Raw genomic sequence first — 21,502 nt, forward strand, 5'->3', positions numbered from 1 at the left:
CTACTGATCTACCCTGTAGATACCCACTCACATGGTTAGTGTAAGACTTCCTGCTCAATGATATTTACATGTTTAAGGACTGGTCCTTTCATTTATCAGTGAACTGATAGTAGAATTCATGCACACTGGAAGCTTCTGGAATGGCTCCTAAGCATTAGGAGGACAATAGGAGCACACCTGTACTAACTTGGGGTTGTATTTAGTTCAGCCATTCTTCTCAGATTCCCAAGCTAGCCAATCACCCAAACAGCTATTTCAGGTCCTTGACCAAGTATTCTCAGGGGGGAAATACATCTAAACATGGCTGCTTCAAAGCAACTCTGATATGCATACAGAAACACAACAAGAAAACTAATCATGTGGGTACAGTGAATTTGCTATTTAAAGTTTTTGAGGCAAGATTCATTTTTTTGGCTATCAGCTGATTCATTTTAAAGGACAGCATTAAAAGTATTCTAGAGATCAAACATGATTTAGATTAAAAACCTAGAATAATTATTGTCTAATAAAATGTTTAAAAAATACTAAGTATACAAGATTTGCAGTTATAAAGGATTACTGAATTTCTCAGACAGGAATTCTGAGTAACTTTTTGATTGAGGAAATTGACCAATTTTTCATCTCATCAAATTTGTGGGAATTTTGTTGTTGTAGCAGTACTGGGGTTTGAGCTCAGGGCCTTACACTTTCTAGACAGGTGATGTACCACGTGAGCCACAACCCTAGCACTTTCGGCATCACTTTTCAAATAGAGTCTTAGGTGTATGCCCAGGTCAGCATCACCATGCCCAGCTTTACTGATTGAGATGTGGTCTTGAAAACTTTGCCCAGGCTGACCTTGAACCAGGATCTTCCAAATTTCTACCTCCTGAGTAGGTAGGATTACCAGGATGAGCCACCACACCTGGCCTCTTCATTTGTGTTTTCTTTACACATTATTAAAGACTTCTAACAAAGAGAAAGTATTACAATGGCCATCCTACTAAGAGAAGGTGATACAAAATATGAAAAAAGTTACTGTTTATTTCTTTGTTATACAAAGAAAATTAAGCACAGCCCAAGACATCTCAGTCCATCTTCTGAGTCCTTTCTGCCACAGTAACATGTAATAACAATGGCAAGTTGGATTATGAGTCCAGTCCAGGGTCAAGCTTCTCCACTTTGACGACTATCTCTGGGGCTGGAGCATCAGCAGAGGCGTGGTGGGCCTCTGTCTCTGACTCGGACAGCACTTCCTCCTTGATCTTCACAGGCTTACCACTGGCTTCCTCCTCTTCATCTGAAGACTCATCCAGCTCCCATTCGTCATCGATGTCCATTTCAAATACTCTCACATGACGGAGATTTGAACTTAACTAAAGAAGAAAAGGCACGTTAATGTGTGTCTCTGTGTGTGTGTGAAAGCGCACATGCACCTGGAACTGGGACTTGAACACGGGGCCTGAGCATCTTTTGCTCATGGCTAGTGTTCTAGTGGAGCCACAGCTCCTGAGCAGCTAGAATTATAGGTATGAGCCACTGGTGTCAGGAGTCACATTAACAATTTTCTAACTAATGGCTTTACAAACAAATTTTATAAAATGAAGCAGAAATCAAAAGCTTTAAGCAAAGAATAGTTTTATAGGAAAGTTACATTTTTAACATTTTACTATAAAATCACCCAACTCTACCTTCATTTTACATAAAAGATCTCCACACACCACAGTGGTGAATTTATGGAACTTAGAACCCAAACTATTTTTGCCAGTCATGGAGCTTGAATTCTGGGCCTGGGTGCTATCCTTTTGTTCAAGGTGAGCACTCTACCACTTGAGCCACAGAGCCACTTCTGGCTTTTTCTGTAATTAATTGGAGATAAGAGCCTCATGAACTTTCCTGTCTGGGCTGGCTTCAAAGTAAGATCCTCAGATCTCAACCTCCTGAGTAACTAGGATTACAGGAGTGGGCCACCAGCACCTGGCTCTGAAATTGCTCTTAATTACTCAAAGTTTCTCCAAACAAGAAAACAAAATAGCTAGCCTGCTGCTTTTCAGTTAACTGAAACCAAGGGACAGAATGACAAGCAGAGAATGAGCCTTGGAGATGACGTGCTTGAGTACTCATAGGATGCTGCATAGAAACAAAGCCATACTCACCACACAGGACACTTTGCGAAAACCATTCCCAGCAACGTACTGAGCTTTCATGCTCTCCAGTAACCGCCAGTGCTTCTCAAAGTGCAGGGTGCGTGTGGGAATAACACTGCTTTGTTCATCTAGCCTGGAGGAAAAACCAGCCCAGGAATCAAACAGGACCTCCACCTCCCACATTCACTAGAGGAGGGGTTTGGGGCAACTAGAGTCCTACTCCCACCCATACTCCATTCCCAGATGACAAGACAGTCTGTAAAATTACTACATTCCACAGAGCCTTGGCTTCATTTTAGTAAGGTCTTGGTGCCCTTTGTTTTTTGGGTGATGGGGAGGAAGGACACAGTACTAGAGATTAAATTCAGGCCTTGCACAACTGAGCTATGTACCCAGTCCTCAATTCCCTTTCAAGGAGAGCAGATGCCCACGTTTTTAAATTAGAGAAGGGATCTCATTACTTTAAATCCTCAAGCAACTAAAACTATCTCCTAGAACTGACTTTAGACTCTGCAATGGAACTGGGGTCCCAATTCTGGAAAATACTAAAGGCAAGTTTACAATTATTAGTGACAACAAACTAAAGTTAATGCTATCCTTTAAAACATAATTCAAATGAAGTCCTCTTCTCCATTCAAAATAATTCCTCATCTTATTCTAGCAAAAATTCCTAGTTTAATATTAAAGCAAGGGACAAGACAATGATTAAAGTCAGTACGTTTTTTTCCGTTTTTTAATTTTTGAGGTAACATACAATTGTAACATTAGGAAATTTGTAACATTTGGGAAGACTTTATAGCATGAAGGAAGACTTACCTTCTTCTGATTTTTTTCAGTTCTAGTGTAGATGATCCTCCTAAATTTATTTTTTTTTTGTTTTTTGTTTTGGGTCCGGTCATGGGGCCTGAACTCTGGGCCTGGGCGCTGTCCCTCAGCTCTTCAGCTCAAGGCTAGCACTCTACCACTTGAGCCACAGTGCCACTTCCGGCTTTTTTTTTTCTTTTTGCTTATGTGGTGCTGAGGAATCGAATCCAGGGCCTCTGGCATGCAAGGCATGCGCTCTACCACTGAGCCACCTTCCCAGCCCCGATCCTCCTAAATTTAATAGCAATTAGTCTCCTCCTCACCTTTTCCTAACAGTGTTTGGTGGGTTTTAGTGTGTTGTATAAAGTTAGGATTTTAAAAATACAAAGTAGGAAGCCAGGCAGGCACTTGTGGCTCATGCCTGTAATCCTAGCTACTCAGGAGGATCATAGTTCAAAGCCAGTCCATGCAGGAAAGACTGTGAAACTCTTATCTCCAATAAACCACCAGAAAACCTGAAGTTGCACTGTGGCTCAAGTGGCAGAGTGCTAGCCTTGAGCTGAAGAACTGAGGGACAGCACTCAGGTCCAGAGTTCAAACCCCATGACAGACAAAGAGAAAAAAAAAAAAGCAGGTTTTCTGCTCAACTGTCTGTATGGATAAACCAGTAACTAGAAACCATTGCCTAGCATATCTAAGAAACTGGAATTATTGGCATATGGTAAATATAGCTAATTATCAGCTAAGCCTGGTAGCATATGACTGACAACTCAACACCTTGGAGACCAAGGCAAGAACCTTATGAATTTGAGCCAAGCCTGGCTATTTCAAGGTGAGGCAACCTGAGATACACAATGGGACACTTTTTTTTTTTTTTTTAATTTTTTGGTGGTTCTGGGGTTTGAACTCAGCACCTGGTACTCTACCGCTTGAGCCACACTTCCAGCTCTTTTTGAGATCCTATCTTTAAAAAAATAAAGCTAACTGTTTTTACCACACAGACCCTCTACCACTAAAGTAGTTAGTTACCTTGTGGCATAAGTTCCAGTGAATTGATACTCTGCAGCATCTTCACTGTTATACACAAACGACAATGGCAACTGGACCAAGAGTCTGTCTCTTCCTTCACGTCCCATGGTGTCTTTAAGAATGACTGTTACAGTTTCATCATCATAAAACTGGGCATCTAAACAGCTGTAGTTGCTGGAAGTGAGATGCGTTTTGTTATATCAGAAATGATCATAACCACTGAAATACAGTATGCATAACATTATGCTGACACTAAGCAAAAACAAAATAATTTAAAGCCTAGGTGATATTCCCTGCAATGACAAAACACCTTATCAGTTTATACTTTTATATCAATTTTCACAAATATAACTAGTTATAACATAAAATAAGTAATCATGAGATCAAACAAAATGATCTGTGACATTTTATCACAGTTCTAGAAAACTCTGGACATAAATGGCTAGGCCTTAAGCCTGTGAAAATTTCATGAGTGATACCTTATATATAACTGAGTGAACAGAGCTAACAAGAATCAAAGTAAAAGAAAATCTGCCCCCCTACAAGTGACAGAGCCCCTTTGTTGACAGCACATCTGACATAGCACTGACTACACATACATCCCACATGCTTCTGTCCCAAATCAGGCTGGGGCGTTACCTTCTTCTGACTTTTTCAGTTGTAGCATAGGTGAAACTCCCAAATTTCACAGCAATTAGTCCATTACTCACAGATCTTGAAGAAAGAAAGGAGAGAGGGGAATGAGACCCTATGGAACAACTACATAGCCAGTAAGTCTAAATGCCTGAACAAACATGACTGGCAATGTTAGCACACATATCTACTTCCCAAATCCCAGACCAACACTACCACTTCCACTCCAGAATACTATAACTTAAACACTTAGTCAGGCAAATCAGCTTGGTTTAAAATCTTAATCACTAAGTAGCTAAAGGCCATAACTAAGGACAACTAACATCTTGAATTCAAAAATTCCCTTTAGTGGAGGTTCCTCAAAAGACACATAGAGCTCCTCTATGACCCAGCAATAACACTGCTGGGCATTTACCCAAATGACCACAAACAAGGTCATACTAAAGCTACAAGCACAACTAGGTTTATCGCAGCATTATTCACCATAGCTAACATATGGAACCAACCCAGATGCCCTTCAGTAGATCAATGGATCAAAAAAAATGTGGTAAAGCTGGGTGCCAGTGGCTCACGCCTGTAACCCTAGCTACTCAGGAGGTTAAGATCTGAGGAACGCGGTTCAAAGCCAGTCCAGACAGGAAAGTCCGTGAGACTCTTATCCTGAATAAACCAGAAAACTGGAAGTGGCACTGTGGCTCAAGTGGTAGAGCACTTGGTTTGAGCTAAAGAGCTGAGGGACAGTGCCCAGGCACAGAGTTCAAGTCCCATGACCAACAAAAAAGAAAATGTGATACACACATATGTATACATATATATATATATACACACACATACATACATATATATATATATATGTGTGTGTGTGTAAGTATGGAATTATAATCTTCCATCAGAAAGAATGACTCTGTCCCATTTGTAAGGAAATGGAAAGACTTGGAAAAAAATCCTATCAAGTGAAGCCAGACCCCCCCCAAAAAATAGGTCCCATGGTTTCCCTTATTTGCAATAATTAGTATACATCTAGGATAATCTTAACAGATTAGAAAAATAGCTGAAGAGCTATGTACATATGACCATATAAGATGATGCTAAGCGAAATGAACTCCAAGACATGGAAACATGAGGTCTTTCTTTGTTGTTGTTTTTAATGTACTATGTGCTTTTTGTTTCTTTGGTGTGTTCTTCCCCCTATGGTTTATTTCATTTTGGTACCCTGGTATTGTATATACATTTATCTGAATTAGGAAAGGGAAAGAAGAACAGAATCGTGAGACAAAGGACAAGGGGGATCCAATGCAACAGCCATATTCACAAGTCAGTATGTTGGAAATGATCTGTACAATTTGGCAAGGGGGAGGATTGGGGAGGGAAGGGAAAGGAGAAAAATGAGGGAGGGGGTAACAAGTTAGACAAGAAATGTACCTATTATCTTACTTATTAACTGTAACCCCTCTGTACATCACCTTGACAATGAAAAAAAAATCCCTTTAGCCATGTGCTGGTGGCTCATGCCAATAATCCCAGCTACTCAGCGCTGAGATCTGAGGATCATCATTTGAAGCCAGCCTGGGCAGGGATCCAGGAGACTCCTATCTTAATTAACTACCAAAAAGTCAAAAGTGGAACTGTGGTTCAAGTGGGAAAGCAATAGCCTTGAGCACAAAAGCTCAGGGACAATGCCCAGAGCCTAAGTTCATGCCCCAGACTGGCACACACAAATAAAATAGTACCTTCATAGTGAGACTTAAAACCGTTTAAAATGCTAATGGAACCCTGAATACATTTGATTTTCAGAATGTTTACTTTGGAATCTCAAAAAGTCTCTGTGGGCAACATCTCTTATTTGATGAAAGATAATTAACCTAAAATTTAAAAAAAGCCTTTCTATAAAGCACTTACTAACACAGTTTTGAATTGCTAAGTGTTCCTTAGATATAACCTAGGTCTGCTGTCATTTTCCTAAACCTATTAAAAAAAAAAACTTATATATACGAGGCTATATACTAATAAAGGTTAAAACTCCAGAACAAGAAGGGATCAAATAGCTTCTCAACTCAGCATTACCATCTCCCAGATGTGAGAACTGAGAATACTGAATGCAAACCTAAAGTCATGAGGCAGCTTCGCTGAAACCCGAAATGCTGGAAGGGAAGCTGAATGCTTATTATTATTACAAATATTAAGCTCTCATCTCTTCAGTTCAAACTTCAAAGGAATACTCACTGGGAAATATCAGTATGCCTTCTTAAGATACACATTTTATACAGCGAGTCTTCTAAAATAGTAAAAAGGAGATACTGTAGATTTGAACTTTTATTATTCCACCTAAGGAAAGAAAAGTAATGTATTTAGCTATTTAAGTTTAGAACAAAAACTACTGTTTACACAAGATGAGGAGACACACACTTACAGAAAAGGAAATTTGAGCAATCTGCGCGCAGAGTCCTCACTAAAACAAAAGCAAAAAAAACAAAAAACATGAGAAAAATTCAAACTGGCTGCTAAATTATACTACCTAACAGGTAAAGAAGATTACCTTCTAGCATCTCTATATAACGGAATACAGATGGCTTGATTCATTGATTTTCCAATTACATCCTACAGAAAAACAAGATTTGAAAACATCAGCTAGTGGTGAGGAGCCTGCCTGGCCTGTGCTAAAGGACCACTCCCTCCCTCTGGTCCCATGACATCAGTCACTGACAAGACACACCAGCTCTGGGACTAAGACTGTAATGAGATTGATGTGGGGGGCAAATAAAACATTAAAGATACTTTACTAAAGATGATAATTTTTAAATTTATGTGAGCAGAAAATGAGGGAGGGGGTTACACTGTTCAAAAAGAAATGTACAGTATTCAGTACCTGACCTATGTAACTGTAACCTCTCTGTACATCACCTTTACAATATATTTTTTTTTTTGGTCCGTGGTGGGGCTTGAACTCTGGGCCTGGGCACTCTGTTCCTCAGCTCTTCAGCTCAAGACTGGGCACTCTGTCCCTCAACTCTTCAGCTCAAGACTAGTGCTCTACCACTTGAGCCACAGTGCCACTTCTGGTTTTCCAAGTGGTTTACTGGAGATAAGTCTCATGGCCTTTCCTGCCCTGGCTGGCTTTGAACTCGATCCTCAGATCTCAGTCTCCTGAGTAGCTAGGATTACAGGCATGAGCCATAAGTGCCCACCTTATAATAATTAAAAAAATACATAAAGTAAAATAAATTTATATAAGGAATTAACTATGGATATAACCAAGCCATAAGAAACTGCCAATTTTGACAATCAAAACCAGCATTTTTACAATTTATCCTAATATCTATGTTCATTTACATAGATGAGACATACTATACTCTTGTTCCCACACAAAGACATGCATTTCTTTCCAACTTACTGCTGGCATTTGCAAACACTGATCAATAATGGTCTCCATCCGCCTTTTCACAAAATGCAATGATTTTCGAGGATAATAAGGAAACAGCAAAGGGCTTTCTGGTTTCAGACAAAAACAGAAACAAAACAAAAACCATAGCAAACCAATGATTAGGAGAAAATAATCCAGTGTCAGAGGCAGCCCATAGTTTTTCATGGTGGAATTCTCATTATACTTTTGACATACCTTGTTAAAAAAAAATGACCAAATCTCTCTTCAATCCAGCCCACTTAATACAACTACATTCGCTTGGTCCTACTCATGCTTAGTCCTACACCAAAGCCCAACAGTAAAACGCTATTGGCTATTAGAAAAATGGAAGGCAATGGAAACAGTAAGCTATGTACTGAAACCTGTTCTGCCACAATGTGATAGCAGCAGCACTCCAGGCTACTCTGCCGCTGCTAGCTTTGTTTCATTTTTGCTGTTGTATTCAGTATGCTTTTTATTTTAAAATGTTCTTTTTATACAGTATTACAATATCCATAAGAACTCATCGTATTCTCCAACTTAAAAGGAAAAAAACAAAGAGGCCTACTGGGCCTCTGGAACTGCCTGGGATGAAAAGAGCTGTGCATCAAGCTGTGACTCAGGCCCACCAGCTCAAATGGCTCTGAGACTGTCTCTCCCACACTCAGCACTTCCCTTCCCAGCTGTGTTAGGTAAAAAAAATCTTCATCATTTCAGCACTTTAAGGTTCAAGAGGTGACATACTGGGTAATTACAGAAAAACATGTGCCTTTGTCCCCAGTTCCCAAAACACAGCTCCTGAAACCCAGGAGATTTCCTGAGTAGTAAATGTGATGGCCAATTTTAATGTGGTCACTCTGGCAGGTTCCTGCAAAGCCTCAGGGTTGGTGGGGTGGAAAGACTATACCTTAACCAGAAGCTTATAACTTTCAGCTCCATCTGCCAGACTGCAGGAAAGGAATAGGGTCTTGGGGTTGAATTCTACCCCAGTGACTTAATCATTATAATGAAGCCTCCATCAAAAACCCAAGACAAACTGGGAGAGAGTAAGGGAAAGGGTGACATTGTCAAAAAAGAAATGTAATCTTTACCTACCTTACATAACCATAACCCTTCTTCTTTTTTTTTTTTTTTTTGGTGGTCATGGGGTCTGAACTCTGGGCCTGGACGCTGTCCCTTAGCTCTTCAGCTCAAGGCTAGCACCCTACCACTTGAGCCACAGAGCCACTTCCGGCTTTTTCTGCTTATGTGGTGCTGAGGAATCAAACCCAGGGCTTCATGCATGCAAGGAAAGCCCTCTACCACTGAGCCAACTTCCCAGCCCACCATAACCCTTCTTTACTAACCTTCTTAATAATTAAAAAAAAAAAAGACAGTAGGGAGGTTTGGATGGCTCCCTGGTTGATGTTGAATGCTGGGAGGATCTAAAAGCTGTGGCCTTTCCCTCCATACCAAACCCTGAATGACGTTTTCCACAAACAGTCTGGAAAGGAAAGCTGAATGTGTTCCTGAGCATTGTACACCATTCTGGAAGCTATGCCAACTTAAGGGGGAAAGTTGTGGACACATGCCCCATAGTCAAGTCCCACAGAGGTGTGGGTAAGGGAACCTAGCTCTTGGGACTGATGTGATGTGAGGAGTCTAGCGGACTGAGCCTTTCTCCCCCTGGAGGCTAATGCTCACTGTGGGTGCTCAGTGTCATAACTGCAATGAATTGCATTGCAGGACCTTCAGCTGGTATCATAACTGGCTGGTGTCAGGAGGGAAAAAAATAATTTTGGTGTCAGCATAGTTAATGTACCACAGCACAGTTAATTTCAGGGTGTTTTCTATCTATCATGGTGACATCATCCTCTACTTGTTAAAATGCTGTTCTCTAATCAAATAAAATGGACATGCCAAGTAAACCTGAGGAAATTAGACAAATGTTGAGGCTACTCTTTAATCTCAAATACGTATAAACATGGCCAAAATCTCCTTGGTTTATGAAGTACCTTTAAGATGGCTGCTGTTTTGGAGGAAGTCATACCACTGGTTTCCTTCCGTGTTAGGGGGTGAGACAAGGTCATCATCTTCATCTTTCAAATACTAAAAACACAGTTAAAATTTTTTCAGTTAAGCAATGAGTCAGGCTCTAACCTGTATTTAACGTTATTCTAGTTAGTAAGTTATCTTGTTGTACTGCCAGGTTCTCTGAAGGTACATTATTTTTCTAAGTGAGGTGACAAATTCTAGACAAAATGCAAATGACTTAAATGGTCAGATTACAGTAAGTGTAGAAACCAGAGTTTACATTTTGTGGTTCATTTTCAAGATATATTTTACTCTTACCTATCAGAGATATATTTAAGTTTTACAAGTACCAACTGACAGTATGCTCTTCAATGGCAGTTCTCACAGTGTAGCCCATCCCTGAGAGTGCTCAGCATGCTTCCATTGACTACAAGGTGAATGCCAGCTTTAGTGCCAAGGTGTCACTTGCCCTTTCATGGTGTCAACGTTTGCACTGAAGGTGTGGAAGAAAGAACAGCCAGTACCTGCACCCCTCACCTAGTGGACCAAATTCTACTGGTAGTCTTGTGTTCTTCGTCACATATCCAGTTTCATTTATCCTGATAGAGCTATTAAATTGTTAATTCTCAACTCTTGAGGGCAGATCTTTTAACTTTTTTGAGACAGAGTTGGGAGGCACACAGGGGTGATTTTACAACACATCAAAGCATGCAAAGTTGTCTTGAAGAAAGACTGAAACTGTCTTGTTTCAGTTGTAAAGGCAGACATTTTGTAAAAAAAATGACATTCCATTTTTACTTGGAAACAAAAGACTAGCGGACAAACTGATTCTTCATACTTAGATGTTTGTGAGGTATTTTCTAATTTTAAATTTTTTTATTTATTTTATTAAGTAGATGCACAAAGGAGTTGCCATTGTTCAGCTTATGGACAAATATGTCTTGGTCAATGTCACCCCTTTGAACATGCATAATCATCCATCCCTCTACCCCCTCAAACTCTTACTTTTGGCAGGTATTTTCTTGAAAATAAAGTGACTTTGAACAAAAGAACCTGAAATATTTATTGCAAATAACATTTCAGCTAAACATGGTTGTAAAGGCCTGTCATTCTAGCACTTAGAAGAGGAAGAGACAGGAATATCACAAGTTTAAGGCCTATATACCAAGACCCTGTCTCAAAAAAAAAAAAAAGCAACTTCTAAAGCAAAATGTTGGCACCTGCATCTGCTACTGAGTGCCTGACAGCTTCACAGTAACTAAAGACTCTGATTAGAGTAGACTGAAGTCACCTGATATTTAGATAATGTATAATGCAAGGCATCAGTACTTAAAAAGATCTGTACAACCCAGAGAACCAATATTTCTAAAAAGACCAAGTTATGATGCTATGAAAACAAGCATGAGTAAAAGTCCCTTTCAAAGTGCAAGGAAGATGGAGAGATTTTTAATGAAACTGAGTATAAAGTGTCTACTAACCCAATTTTAGATTCCACATTAAAAACTTCCAAGATGGGCTGGGAAGGTGGCTCAGTGGTAGAGCGCTTGCCTTGCATGCATGAGGCCCTGGGTTCGATTCCTCAGTACCACATAAGCAGAAAAAAAAAAGCTGGAAGTGGCGCTGTGGTTCAAGTGGTAGAGCACTAGCCTTGAGCTGAAGAGCTCATGGACAGCGCCCAGATCCAGAGTTCAGGCCCCACTACTGGACCCAAAAAAAAACAAAAAAACAAAAAAAAACCCAAAAACTTCCAAGAGACCAACACTTGGAAGGATTTTGTGTAATATTAAAGATATCCTCAAAGGACAAAACTAGTTCAGTAATTTCTCCTTTCCAAGGACACACACCTGCTTGAAGTTAGATTTTCCTTATATACATTAAGCAAATTAGCATATTAAAACAATAAACACATAGGTAGACATTAAAATTATCTGTCTTCTATTAAGCTGGATATCAAAGACAGCTGAGAAAATACACAACAATGCCAGTTATACTGGCATTATATTATTTTCCATAAACTTTAGATAATATGAATTAACAGTACAAAGTCTTAAAATTCGTTCTTAAAAATCAAACCAAGTTCAATAGAAAGCCCATACCTGACCAACTTTTTCAACATTAAAGTATTTTCCTTTTCGATTATAAAGGTCAGGAGCCTAGAAAGAACAAACATAGTTTATTTCTAAAAGCTCAAAATATTAAGAAAATAATCTTAAATTTAACAAACTCAATATGTATATTTATAAAACAGCTATCCATTGCATTTAGTCTTTTGTAGACTGTAAGATACATACAAACAGAAGTCTACTTATAGACTTTATGCTTAGTCTTTTAAAAATTAGTCTTTTTTAATTGCTAATTACTTTTTACCATGAACCATGTTTGCTGTGATTATTTTCAAAGTGGCTAAATTGTAAAAATAGCGATTTCTTACCTCATTGAAATGTTCAGTAAGAAATTCAGCAACAAATGTGATATCTTTCTGAGTCATCTATTAACAAAAAGGGGCAAAAAGAAAACAAATCAAGGTAAAAAGTAAGCTTCCCAATAATTTGCCTGAACCCACGGTTTGGGCCTGGGTGCAGGTGAGTGGGCTGTGGGTAGCAAGGAAGAGGCTGGCCGTTCTCTGAGCTCGCTCTTCAGGGAATGCTTCCTTCCACATCCTCACAGAAAGAAACTGCTCATTTCCAGGCTTCAACTTAGGTACAACATTTAAGTACTTATATTTCAAGGAAAATAAAAATGCGTTTAAGACTTAAGGCATAAGATATGGAACCAACCCAGATGCCCCTCAGTAAATGAGTGGATCAAGAAAATGTGGTATATATACACAATGGAATTCTATGCCTCCATCAGAAAGAATGACATTGCCCCATTTGTTAGGAAATGGAGACTTGGAAAAAATTATACTAAGTGAAGTAAACCAGGATCAAAGAAACATAGATCCCATGGTTTCCCTTATTTGCAATAACTTGTATATGTCTGAGTCAAGCAGAAAAGGTCAGATAAGGTGATATTAGGAAAATGAACCCTAAGATATGTATTCAAATGTTTTTTTCTTTCATGCGATTGTTTCTAACACATTTATAAGATTATTTCTTTGTTGCTTTTTATGTCCCTCCCCCACGGTATAACCTCTGCTTTCACTGTATTTGATGTTGCTATAATTTGTGGAGGGGAAGGGAAAAAACAAATCATTTAAATAGGGATACAGGTGGACCCATTGCAACAATGAGATGTACAAGTCATATGTCGAAAACTAACTTTACAACTTTGGTGGGTGGGGAGGAGGGTTGGGTGGGAGGGCAGGGAGAGGATGGGATGGGAAACAAAGGAGGAGGCTACAATGCTTGATAAGAAATGTACTCATTATCTTGTCCATGTAATTGTAACCCCTCTGTACAGTATTTTCACAATTTAAAAAAAGACAAGGCAGTTAAAGAATTTAAGGATGCTATGTTTAAGAATTATAAAACCTCATTCAAACATGAAAATTGTAAATTCAAATATCCATAACAGTATTCTGCAGGATGAAAATATTATGCAAACACTCAAATTTCTTTAGATAAAAAGCCTAATGTCCTGTTATCTAACTCTGTAAGAGTAACAAAACCATGAGTAAGGCTGAGCTCAATCAGGACAATACATAAGGAAATTACACAGGTGTCCCCTGTTATCTGAGAGATTGGGTCTAAGACCCCCACGGATAACACAATCCACAGATGCTCAAGATCTTTATATAAGAAAACATATCCTCCTGTACACTTAATATCCCTTTAGAGTGCTTGTAACACCTAATACAATGTAAATAACTATTGTTGTATTGTGTAAGGAATAGTAAAGAGAAAAACAAGTACATATGTTTGGAACAGATGTATTATTTTCAGAATATTTTTTCATCGGTGGTTGGTTGAATCTACTGAGATGGAACCTGCTGACACGCAGGGCTGGCCATACGTACTTCTGTGCATACCTTATTCAGCTCAGGAAGCACATGGTCTTCAGTCATTCTCAACATAGCTGGAAATACAAAGTTAAAAATTATCTTTAAAGGAAACTAGAAATGTAATTTTTTATTACAGATATACCTCAAAGACCAAATGAGTTGTTGTTTTTTTTTTGGGTCCGGTCGTGGGGCCTGAACTCTGGGCCTGGGCGCTGTCCCTCAGCTCTTCAGCTCAAGGCTAGCGCTCTACCACTTGAGCCACAGTGCCACTTCCGGCTTTTTTCTTTTTGCTTATGTGGGGCTGAGGAATCGAACCCAGGGCCTTGAGCATGCAAGGCAAGCGCTCTACCACTGAGCCACCTTCCCAGCCCCCCCAAATGAGTTTTACTGAACTAAAATTTCCATTTGAACAGTTTCTTTTTACTACAAAAAACATTCTCTTTGAACAATTAAACTAAAGAACTAAAATCTGACAATCAGGATCTGAAATATATTCAGGATTGTTGGTCCTCACCCCAAACAAAACCTTATTGATTATGCTGCTGGGGACAGAGCAGTAAAAATGCCTTCATGAAAATTACATTTTACAAAAAAAAAGACAACAAAGTTATAACCTCGTATCAGCGACAAAGCTGATGTGACAACAGTGTCACATTCTGGAGATAAGACCTGAGCAGTTACACACTGCTCTTCTACTGCTGATGCTTAGAGCACGCAATAATTACAAGTAAAACTAAACCACTAATCCCATCAGAGAAAAGGATTTCTAAAGTCCTACTTTTAATATTGCAATGTATTCTAATTAAAACTCAGATCTGCAACAAGCTAGCCTGAAAAAACTCCAGTTCCCTATTCCAACTATCAATCATACCATTGAAAAAAAGGAAACAAACAAAAATACCCAACCAAGAATTCAAGTAACTTAAGATCACATTCAGGTTTTAAACAAAAGTAACTATAGTAGAGTGACAAGCATAAAGTCTGTTTTTGTAATATTAGAACTGAACATCTGGACACTTAGCAGTATTAGCATATCAAAAGTAATTTATCTTGTATTTCACTCTAAATTTTAACAAATATGAGACATACAACTAAATGTTGCATATGCTGGAGAGAAATGTGTGTTTCATTATTTAAAGAATATATGTCACAAAAATAGAAGTATAGGGCTGGGAAGGTGGCTCAGTGGTAGAGTACTTGCCTTGTATGCCTGAGGCCCTGGGTTTGATTCCTCAGCACCACATAAGCAAAAAGGAAAAAGCCGGAAGTGGCGCTGTAGCTCAAGTGGTAGAGTGCTAGCCTTGAGCTGAAGAGCTGAGGGACAGCACCCAGGCCCAGAGTACAGGCCCCACGATAGGACCCCCCACCCCCCACCCCCTACCCCAAAAATAGCAGTATAAATGGACCTAAAAAAGATGCAAGTACCTCAGAGTGGTGATCAAACCATCTCATGTGAAGTCAACAGGTATTTGTTAATTACTGCCTACCCAATGGCAAAGACATAGTGGCATTACAAAGCAAGTCCTAAAGTAGTCTGTGTACCACTCAGCAAGGGCACCACTGCCCATGAGAATGTAATAGCAAGGTCCCAGTTCTGTGCTGCCACTGATCATCTGTGACTCCTAGGAACTTCAAAGAGGCCAGCCTGACTACATAACTGAATATGTAATTTTAGATGATTTCAATCAATTCAACAGCCACAGGCTAGTTAGTGGTTACCACCATGGACCACACAGCTCCAGAGACTGAAGAACAGAGTGTAAAATGTAACACAAGCTACTGAAGGGCTTTTTGAAAATCTTACACCCGTGCCCAATATATAGCAAGGGCTCAAACACTCAATTTTAACCTAAGGAAATACAGTTGTCCCTCGCTGTATTGTAGCTTCACTGCATCCCAGATTAAAAAACAAAACAAACCAGAAATAGTGATCCCTCACCTATCATGTAGTTACTTTCCAGAGCAATAAATGAACCACAATAGAGCATGGGATTTTCACCTATCACGGGGGTCTCTGGAACTTAACTCCCAAGATGGGTGAGGGATCACTGTACTAGTGAGTGGAAGGGACACAGGTGTTACAAATTAGCTTTAATACTTCTATGGGGGAAGCATGGGGCAGGTGAAATAGGACTACCATAGATGGACAACTGTTGAAGCTGGGTGAAAGAAGGAAATAAGGAGGCTCATTATACTATTTTATAAGTATTTGAAATTTTAACAGACTAATTCAAATCTAAGATGTATTTCCACAGTTTTCAAAAGTGTTAAAACAGCAATGTTAAAGTTAACTTACCCACATAAAGCCACCGGAAAAATGCCTTGAAATTTTTCATACTACTGTCTATAACTCTAAAAAGATAAACAAATCAGAAAAAAAAGGTCATGTGCAGTTCATGTAGTACTGTTCAACTGTCACAGAGTAAAATAAACCTTACTGTTCTACTTTGTCTTAGAAGAGCAGATTTTACAAATCAAACATTCCTAAAATTAAGGCAAACAAAAACAAAACACATCTTGATTCTTTCAAAAAATTAAGCAAATAAATGATATTATCTGGTTGTAACTGTCTTTCCAAAAAACTGAGTCTTTCCCAGCATTCTGTGACATATGAATTATTTTCCTAACTCTGCAAGTAAGTGAGGAAAAAATTTTCCCACATTTTTTTTGTTAAAAAATTACTAGTCAGTAAAAAAAAACAAAACACTAACTTCAAGAGGAAGTTACTACTATAAACTTATGTTATGTCACAATGTCTGATACCACTGGACATCATTTTATAAAGCTGATTTTTTAGTCCAACAAATAAATGAGGTCTCAAAAATAGAATTCTCTTGGATTTGACACAAATGAAAAAAAGTTAAGTATTATAAATCAAACTCATCTTCATTTTGGTGAACTTTCTGAATAGAGAGTTGAGTTCAATTTTTACAATCTCTTAAGTTTACTTAAATGTGATAATTTCAGTAAGCAAATAATACCTGTACTGATTTTCCTTGAGGTCCTAAGACCAGAACCGAGGGCATGTGCATACTAGACCACAGTGTGCCAGTGAGCTATGTTCCCAGCAGTACAAGTATTTTTTTATGTTTCATAATATCACTGAGAGGTGGATCACTATCATTCACCCTACTAGGAAATCAAAGACTGCCGCACTCCTATGTTACCAAGCAAGGTAACTAAAATTCTCTTGCAGCACCAGTGAAAAACAAAGTTTCTCTGTGTTCTCTCTAACTAATACCTTCACCCCTACCTAACACAACCAGACCATACTAAAGCCCTCCCCCACTGCTCCTGTTCCTCCATCTGTAACCCTTCATAGAGGATCAAGAAGTTAAATACTTTCTATTCATAGTGAGCAGTAATCCAAGAAAACTTAGTATTTCATATTTGCTCTCAGCAAATGTGATAAATTCCAAAACACAGGAAGAGCAATGTCATTTCTCCTCTCACTTTGTCTTCTGAGCAAGTGCTGGAGCTTTCACTTTCTAGAGCCCAATTATAATGACAGTGAACAGGAGGAAGCATATGTATTATAAACTTGGAAAACTAAAGAGTAAAGAACATATTAAAACTAGTTTCAGAAGTGCTGAATATTGGTGAGTGGCAAAGCTCCCCAGGAGAGACCAAGTGCAGACAGCTTAAAGAGCAAACAGCCAAGAATGACAAGAGTCTGAGAAGCTTGGTGCTGGTGGTTCACGCCTCATCCTAGATACTCAGGTGGCTGAGATCTGAGGCCTGCACTTCAAAGACAGCCCAGGCAGGAAAATCCAGGAGATTCATAAACTCCAACTAACCACCAAAAGCCAGAAACGGAGCAAATGGTAGAATGCTAGCCTTGAGAAAAAAGCTCAGGGACAGCACTCAGACCTTGGGTTCAAGTTCTGAGACTGGCACCAAAAAAAAATCTGAGAAACAGCTCAACAGAGAGAGCAATTAAAACGTATTCCTAAACTGTATCTTACTGTACTGGACATACTAGCCAACTATAAATAGATTAAAAACTGAATCAAAGTTAAGTTTGCTAGACTTGAAACTCTTTGTATGACTAAATAAACTTACAATCCTTTTGCCTTAGCATCCCAATCACTGGGATTACAGGTATGTGTGTAAGGTTCTTATTAATTTCAAATATAAATATTCACAATCAATGATTCTAGGTAACCCATTACTTACTGAAGAAGTTCATTTGCCTTGAGTATAAAAGAACCCACAGCAGTAATAGCATCTAAAAGGAAATAAAAAATATATAAATAAACAGTCCTTGTTAAATAAGTAAACTATATCTAACATATTCTGTTGAGAAATTAAATCACTACCTTCAATTCCCGTAGCATCCAGTCCAAGGGGTTTGTATTTTTGCTTCCATGAAGCCATTCCTTTCAGTTCACTCAAATGATACAATAAAGACTCTGAGCCACTAGCACAACAGGAGACATAGTATCATTACTTAGGGTGGTAGGCAGTAACTACCTTTCCTAACAGTTCCAATTTTTCAGAAATAAAAACTTAAGGTAACTATTTAATTTTCTTTCCATTAAAAAATTGTATCTCTAGTTCTGTAAACACAATCATCTGGCTATCATCTACTGAAATGAATATACATTACAATAAGATTAAATTTTATATGATCAAATTATATTTCACAGTCCTGGCACTATTTGGAGGGAGGGGCAATGCTAGGGATGAAGCTAGGGCCTTGTATAAGCTAGCAAGTACTCAACACTAAGCTACCCCTTAGCCCCAATCTTGGCACTTTAAAGACAGCCAGTAGGCAATCTTGTTTACCCATATCTACCCAATACTAAACAAATAGTTTTTGAGATCCAACTTTGTGTCAGACATTGTGCTAGATGCTAGGGACAGAAAGGTGACAAGAATCAGGTCCTTGTGACCACGGAAATTATAGCCTAACGGGGGAGACAGGTCACAACCACACAATCATACAGTGTAATCCTCCCAATGGCCATAAATGCCTTGAAGGGAATGCATAGGACAAAGGTATAAGTAGAATCTGAGTTAATATGGGGACTGGTGAAAACTGCTCTGAGGGAGTGAACTGAGCTGAGAGCTGAAGATTCAAGAGCAGGGCGGGTGTTCATAAAGCAAGAAGGAGGCCCCAAAATCCCTGAGTGGGAGATGTCAAGTGTGGAAAGTAGAAGGTCTCTTATAAGAGCAATAGGCAATGCTATAAAACATCTTGGTTCTGGGGCTGGGAAGGTGGCTCAGTGGTAGAGTGCTTGCCTTGCATGCCTGAGGCCCTGGGTTCGATTCCCCAGCACCACATAAGCAAAAAGAAAAAAGCTGGAAGTGGCGCTATGGCTCAAGTGGTAGAGCGCTAGCTTTAAGCTGAAGAGCTGAGGGATAGTGCCCAGGCCCAGAGTTCAGGCCCCATGACCGGACCCCCCCAAAAAAAATATTGGTTCTAAGATCAAAAAGAAGGGACCAGGAGCGTCTGTGAGAGGTATTCCATTGGATTTACTGAGGAATACACATTCTACAGGGATGGGGATATAGCTCACTAGAAGAGTGCTTGCCCGGTATATATAAGACCCTGGTTTTGACCCAGAGCATTGCAAGAAAAGGAAAAAGAAGAGTAAAAAGACCAGACATTTGTGGAACAAAGTATAGAAAGACCAGTGCAGAAGGCACTACATAACGGGCTGTATCCAAATTTAAACTGAACATTCAGCATCCGCTTGTAAAACTGTCACTCAAGCAGCTATGGATAGGAACAACACGAGACCTGGAACACTAAAAGGAATCGTGGCTCTGCCATGTACTAACTTTGGGCCATCCATATAACTAATTCAGTTTCATCCTGGTAAAATGAGACTCAGAACAAAATTCTAGGGTGTTGAATGAAAAATACACAATATGTTTTACAAGATAAAATATACAACATACTCAATTTTCTCTGTGGAACAAAAAAAGGAATATACGCCCTATTTCAAAATATACCTTATAGTTTAGTATGTGGGGAGGGGATCCAGACTTGCTTGGTGAAAAGATAGTGAAAAATTATTTCATGACGCAGAATTAATCTTTACACTTGGATGTGCCAAGATTCCCCTTCAAATGCTAATGCAAAAATTTCAGCTAGGCACTATTCACAATAAATAGCTTATGCAGCCATTAGAAAGGATAAAATAATGGTTTTTGCAGAGCAACGGATGGAACTAAAACGAATCAGTTTGAGTGAGGTAAGACAAGAGCAGAGAGACAAATAGCACATGTTCTCCCTGATATGAGGATGTTAAATCCAAAATGCAAGGAGATACGACAAAGTAAACAGGACTCAAGAAACAAAGGACATCTACTTAATCTGCCATATTATTTCTAAATGACTCCATGTTCTTGACCTCATATATGGTATATATGTGCACATCTAAGGGAAGCTAGGAGGAGGGCACGGAATCAGAGGGAAACAGGTGAAAAAATACAACAGAGGGGCCCATCAGCTACACTGAACATTGATGAAAATGAACTAAAGAACTCAAGGGAGGGAGGGAATGAGAGGGAAAGAGGGAACAGCTAACACTAAGCAAAAGGAAAGAAATATATTTATCACCCAAAGCAGAAGAAATATTGTCAAAGCTCATAGAATTCACAAACTTTATAGACCAAGATAATGACAATTTACCTTGCAAACGTTAAAATGTGTTTGTGACTTTAACTAAGTATCACTATCCTACAGTACTATGAAATTTGTGAAATTTATATAATCACTTAATCTCAAAAAAATTATTATTAAAAAAAATTTCAGAGAAGTGGCACTGTAGCTCAAGTGGTAGAGCGCTCGCCCTGAGCTGAAGAGCTGAGGGACAGCGCCCATGCCCAAAGTTCAAGCCCCACAACCGACAAAAAAAAAAAATTCAGCTAGGAAAGATTCCAGAAGAAAATGCCAGACAATAAAGGTAAGTTTTCAGAAAGACCAAAGCAATGCCCATCATCTTCATACCTCTGCAAATGACTTATAACCAACTTCTGAATACTGGAATATGATGACTCTATAGACTGGCCAAGCTTTTTTAAGCCCTAATTAAGAGAGGAAAATATATTAGCACTCAACTAGGAGAATATATGCCATTCCAAAAAAAAAAAAAGAAAAAAGAAAAAATTTAAGACTGCATTCACAGCTACTTAAGTACAGAAATATTTTAACAGCACCTTTACAGTTAGCTGGTTCATCAAAAGGGTCTGAAGTTCAGCACTACAATGAAAAAGGATGTTTTAGTCATTTCTCCATCCAAAATCTATACACATTGCTTAAAATCATAGATTTCAAAGAAAAAACAAGATTTTGGAACAAAGTAAAACTACCCCCAGCAAAAATACAACTTTCTTAAAAAAATACACCTTTCTTTTGTATACAGAAAGAAACAAAAACATAACCCAAACACACTTAAGTACACATGAGGATACACTGCATATTAAAAAGGACTTGGCTTAGTAAGGCAAAGGGCAATGCTCACTAAGCCATATTGTACCAATCTAAACATTTAGGAAAAAGATGGCAGAGGTTTCCACAACGCACCACAGAAATCACATCTG

General features: G+C 38.8%; 1 protein-coding gene across 2 annotated transcripts in view; it reads right to left on the bottom strand.

Moving 5' to 3' along the window:
- Positions 1-1,003: 1,003 nt before the first annotated feature.
- Anapc4 (anaphase promoting complex subunit 4) overlaps positions 1,004-21,502 on the bottom strand; it is a 39,295-nt gene continuing 18,796 nt past the window's right edge. The window contains exons 12-28 of one of the 2 annotated variants that reach the window (XM_070012677.1): positions 21,119-21,161; positions 20,910-20,986; positions 18,268-18,368; positions 18,125-18,176; positions 16,245-16,300; positions 13,976-14,022; positions 12,437-12,493; positions 12,102-12,158; positions 9,987-10,080; positions 7,984-8,081; positions 7,129-7,190; positions 7,003-7,041; positions 6,816-6,917; positions 4,599-4,673; positions 3,960-4,133; positions 2,136-2,259; positions 1,004-1,355 (exon numbers count right to left, since the gene is read on the bottom strand). In XM_070012677.1, the coding sequence (XP_069868778.1) occupies positions 1,128-1,355; positions 2,136-2,259; positions 3,960-4,133; positions 4,599-4,673; positions 6,816-6,917; positions 7,003-7,041; positions 7,129-7,190; positions 7,984-8,081; positions 9,987-10,080; positions 12,102-12,158; positions 12,437-12,493; positions 13,976-14,022; positions 16,245-16,300; positions 18,125-18,176; positions 18,268-18,368; positions 20,910-20,986; positions 21,119-21,161 (1,486 nt within the window). In that variant the 3' untranslated portion in view covers positions 1,004-1,127. Of the gene's footprint in view, positions 1,356-2,135; positions 2,260-3,959; positions 4,134-4,598; positions 4,674-6,815; positions 6,918-7,002; positions 7,042-7,128; positions 7,191-7,983; positions 8,082-9,986; positions 10,081-12,101; positions 12,159-12,436; positions 12,494-13,963; positions 14,023-16,244; positions 16,301-18,124; positions 18,177-18,267; positions 18,369-20,909; positions 20,987-21,118; positions 21,162-21,502 lie in introns of both variants that reach the window. The other variant, XM_070012676.1, reaches the window with a different exon arrangement.

This window comes from Dipodomys merriami, unplaced genomic scaffold (genome assembly GCF_024711535.1).
Source record: "Dipodomys merriami isolate MVZ:Mamm:240054 unplaced genomic scaffold, mDipMer1.0.p SCAF_9, whole genome shotgun sequence".
NCBI lineage: Eukaryota > Metazoa > Chordata > Mammalia > Rodentia > Heteromyidae > Dipodomys > Dipodomys merriami.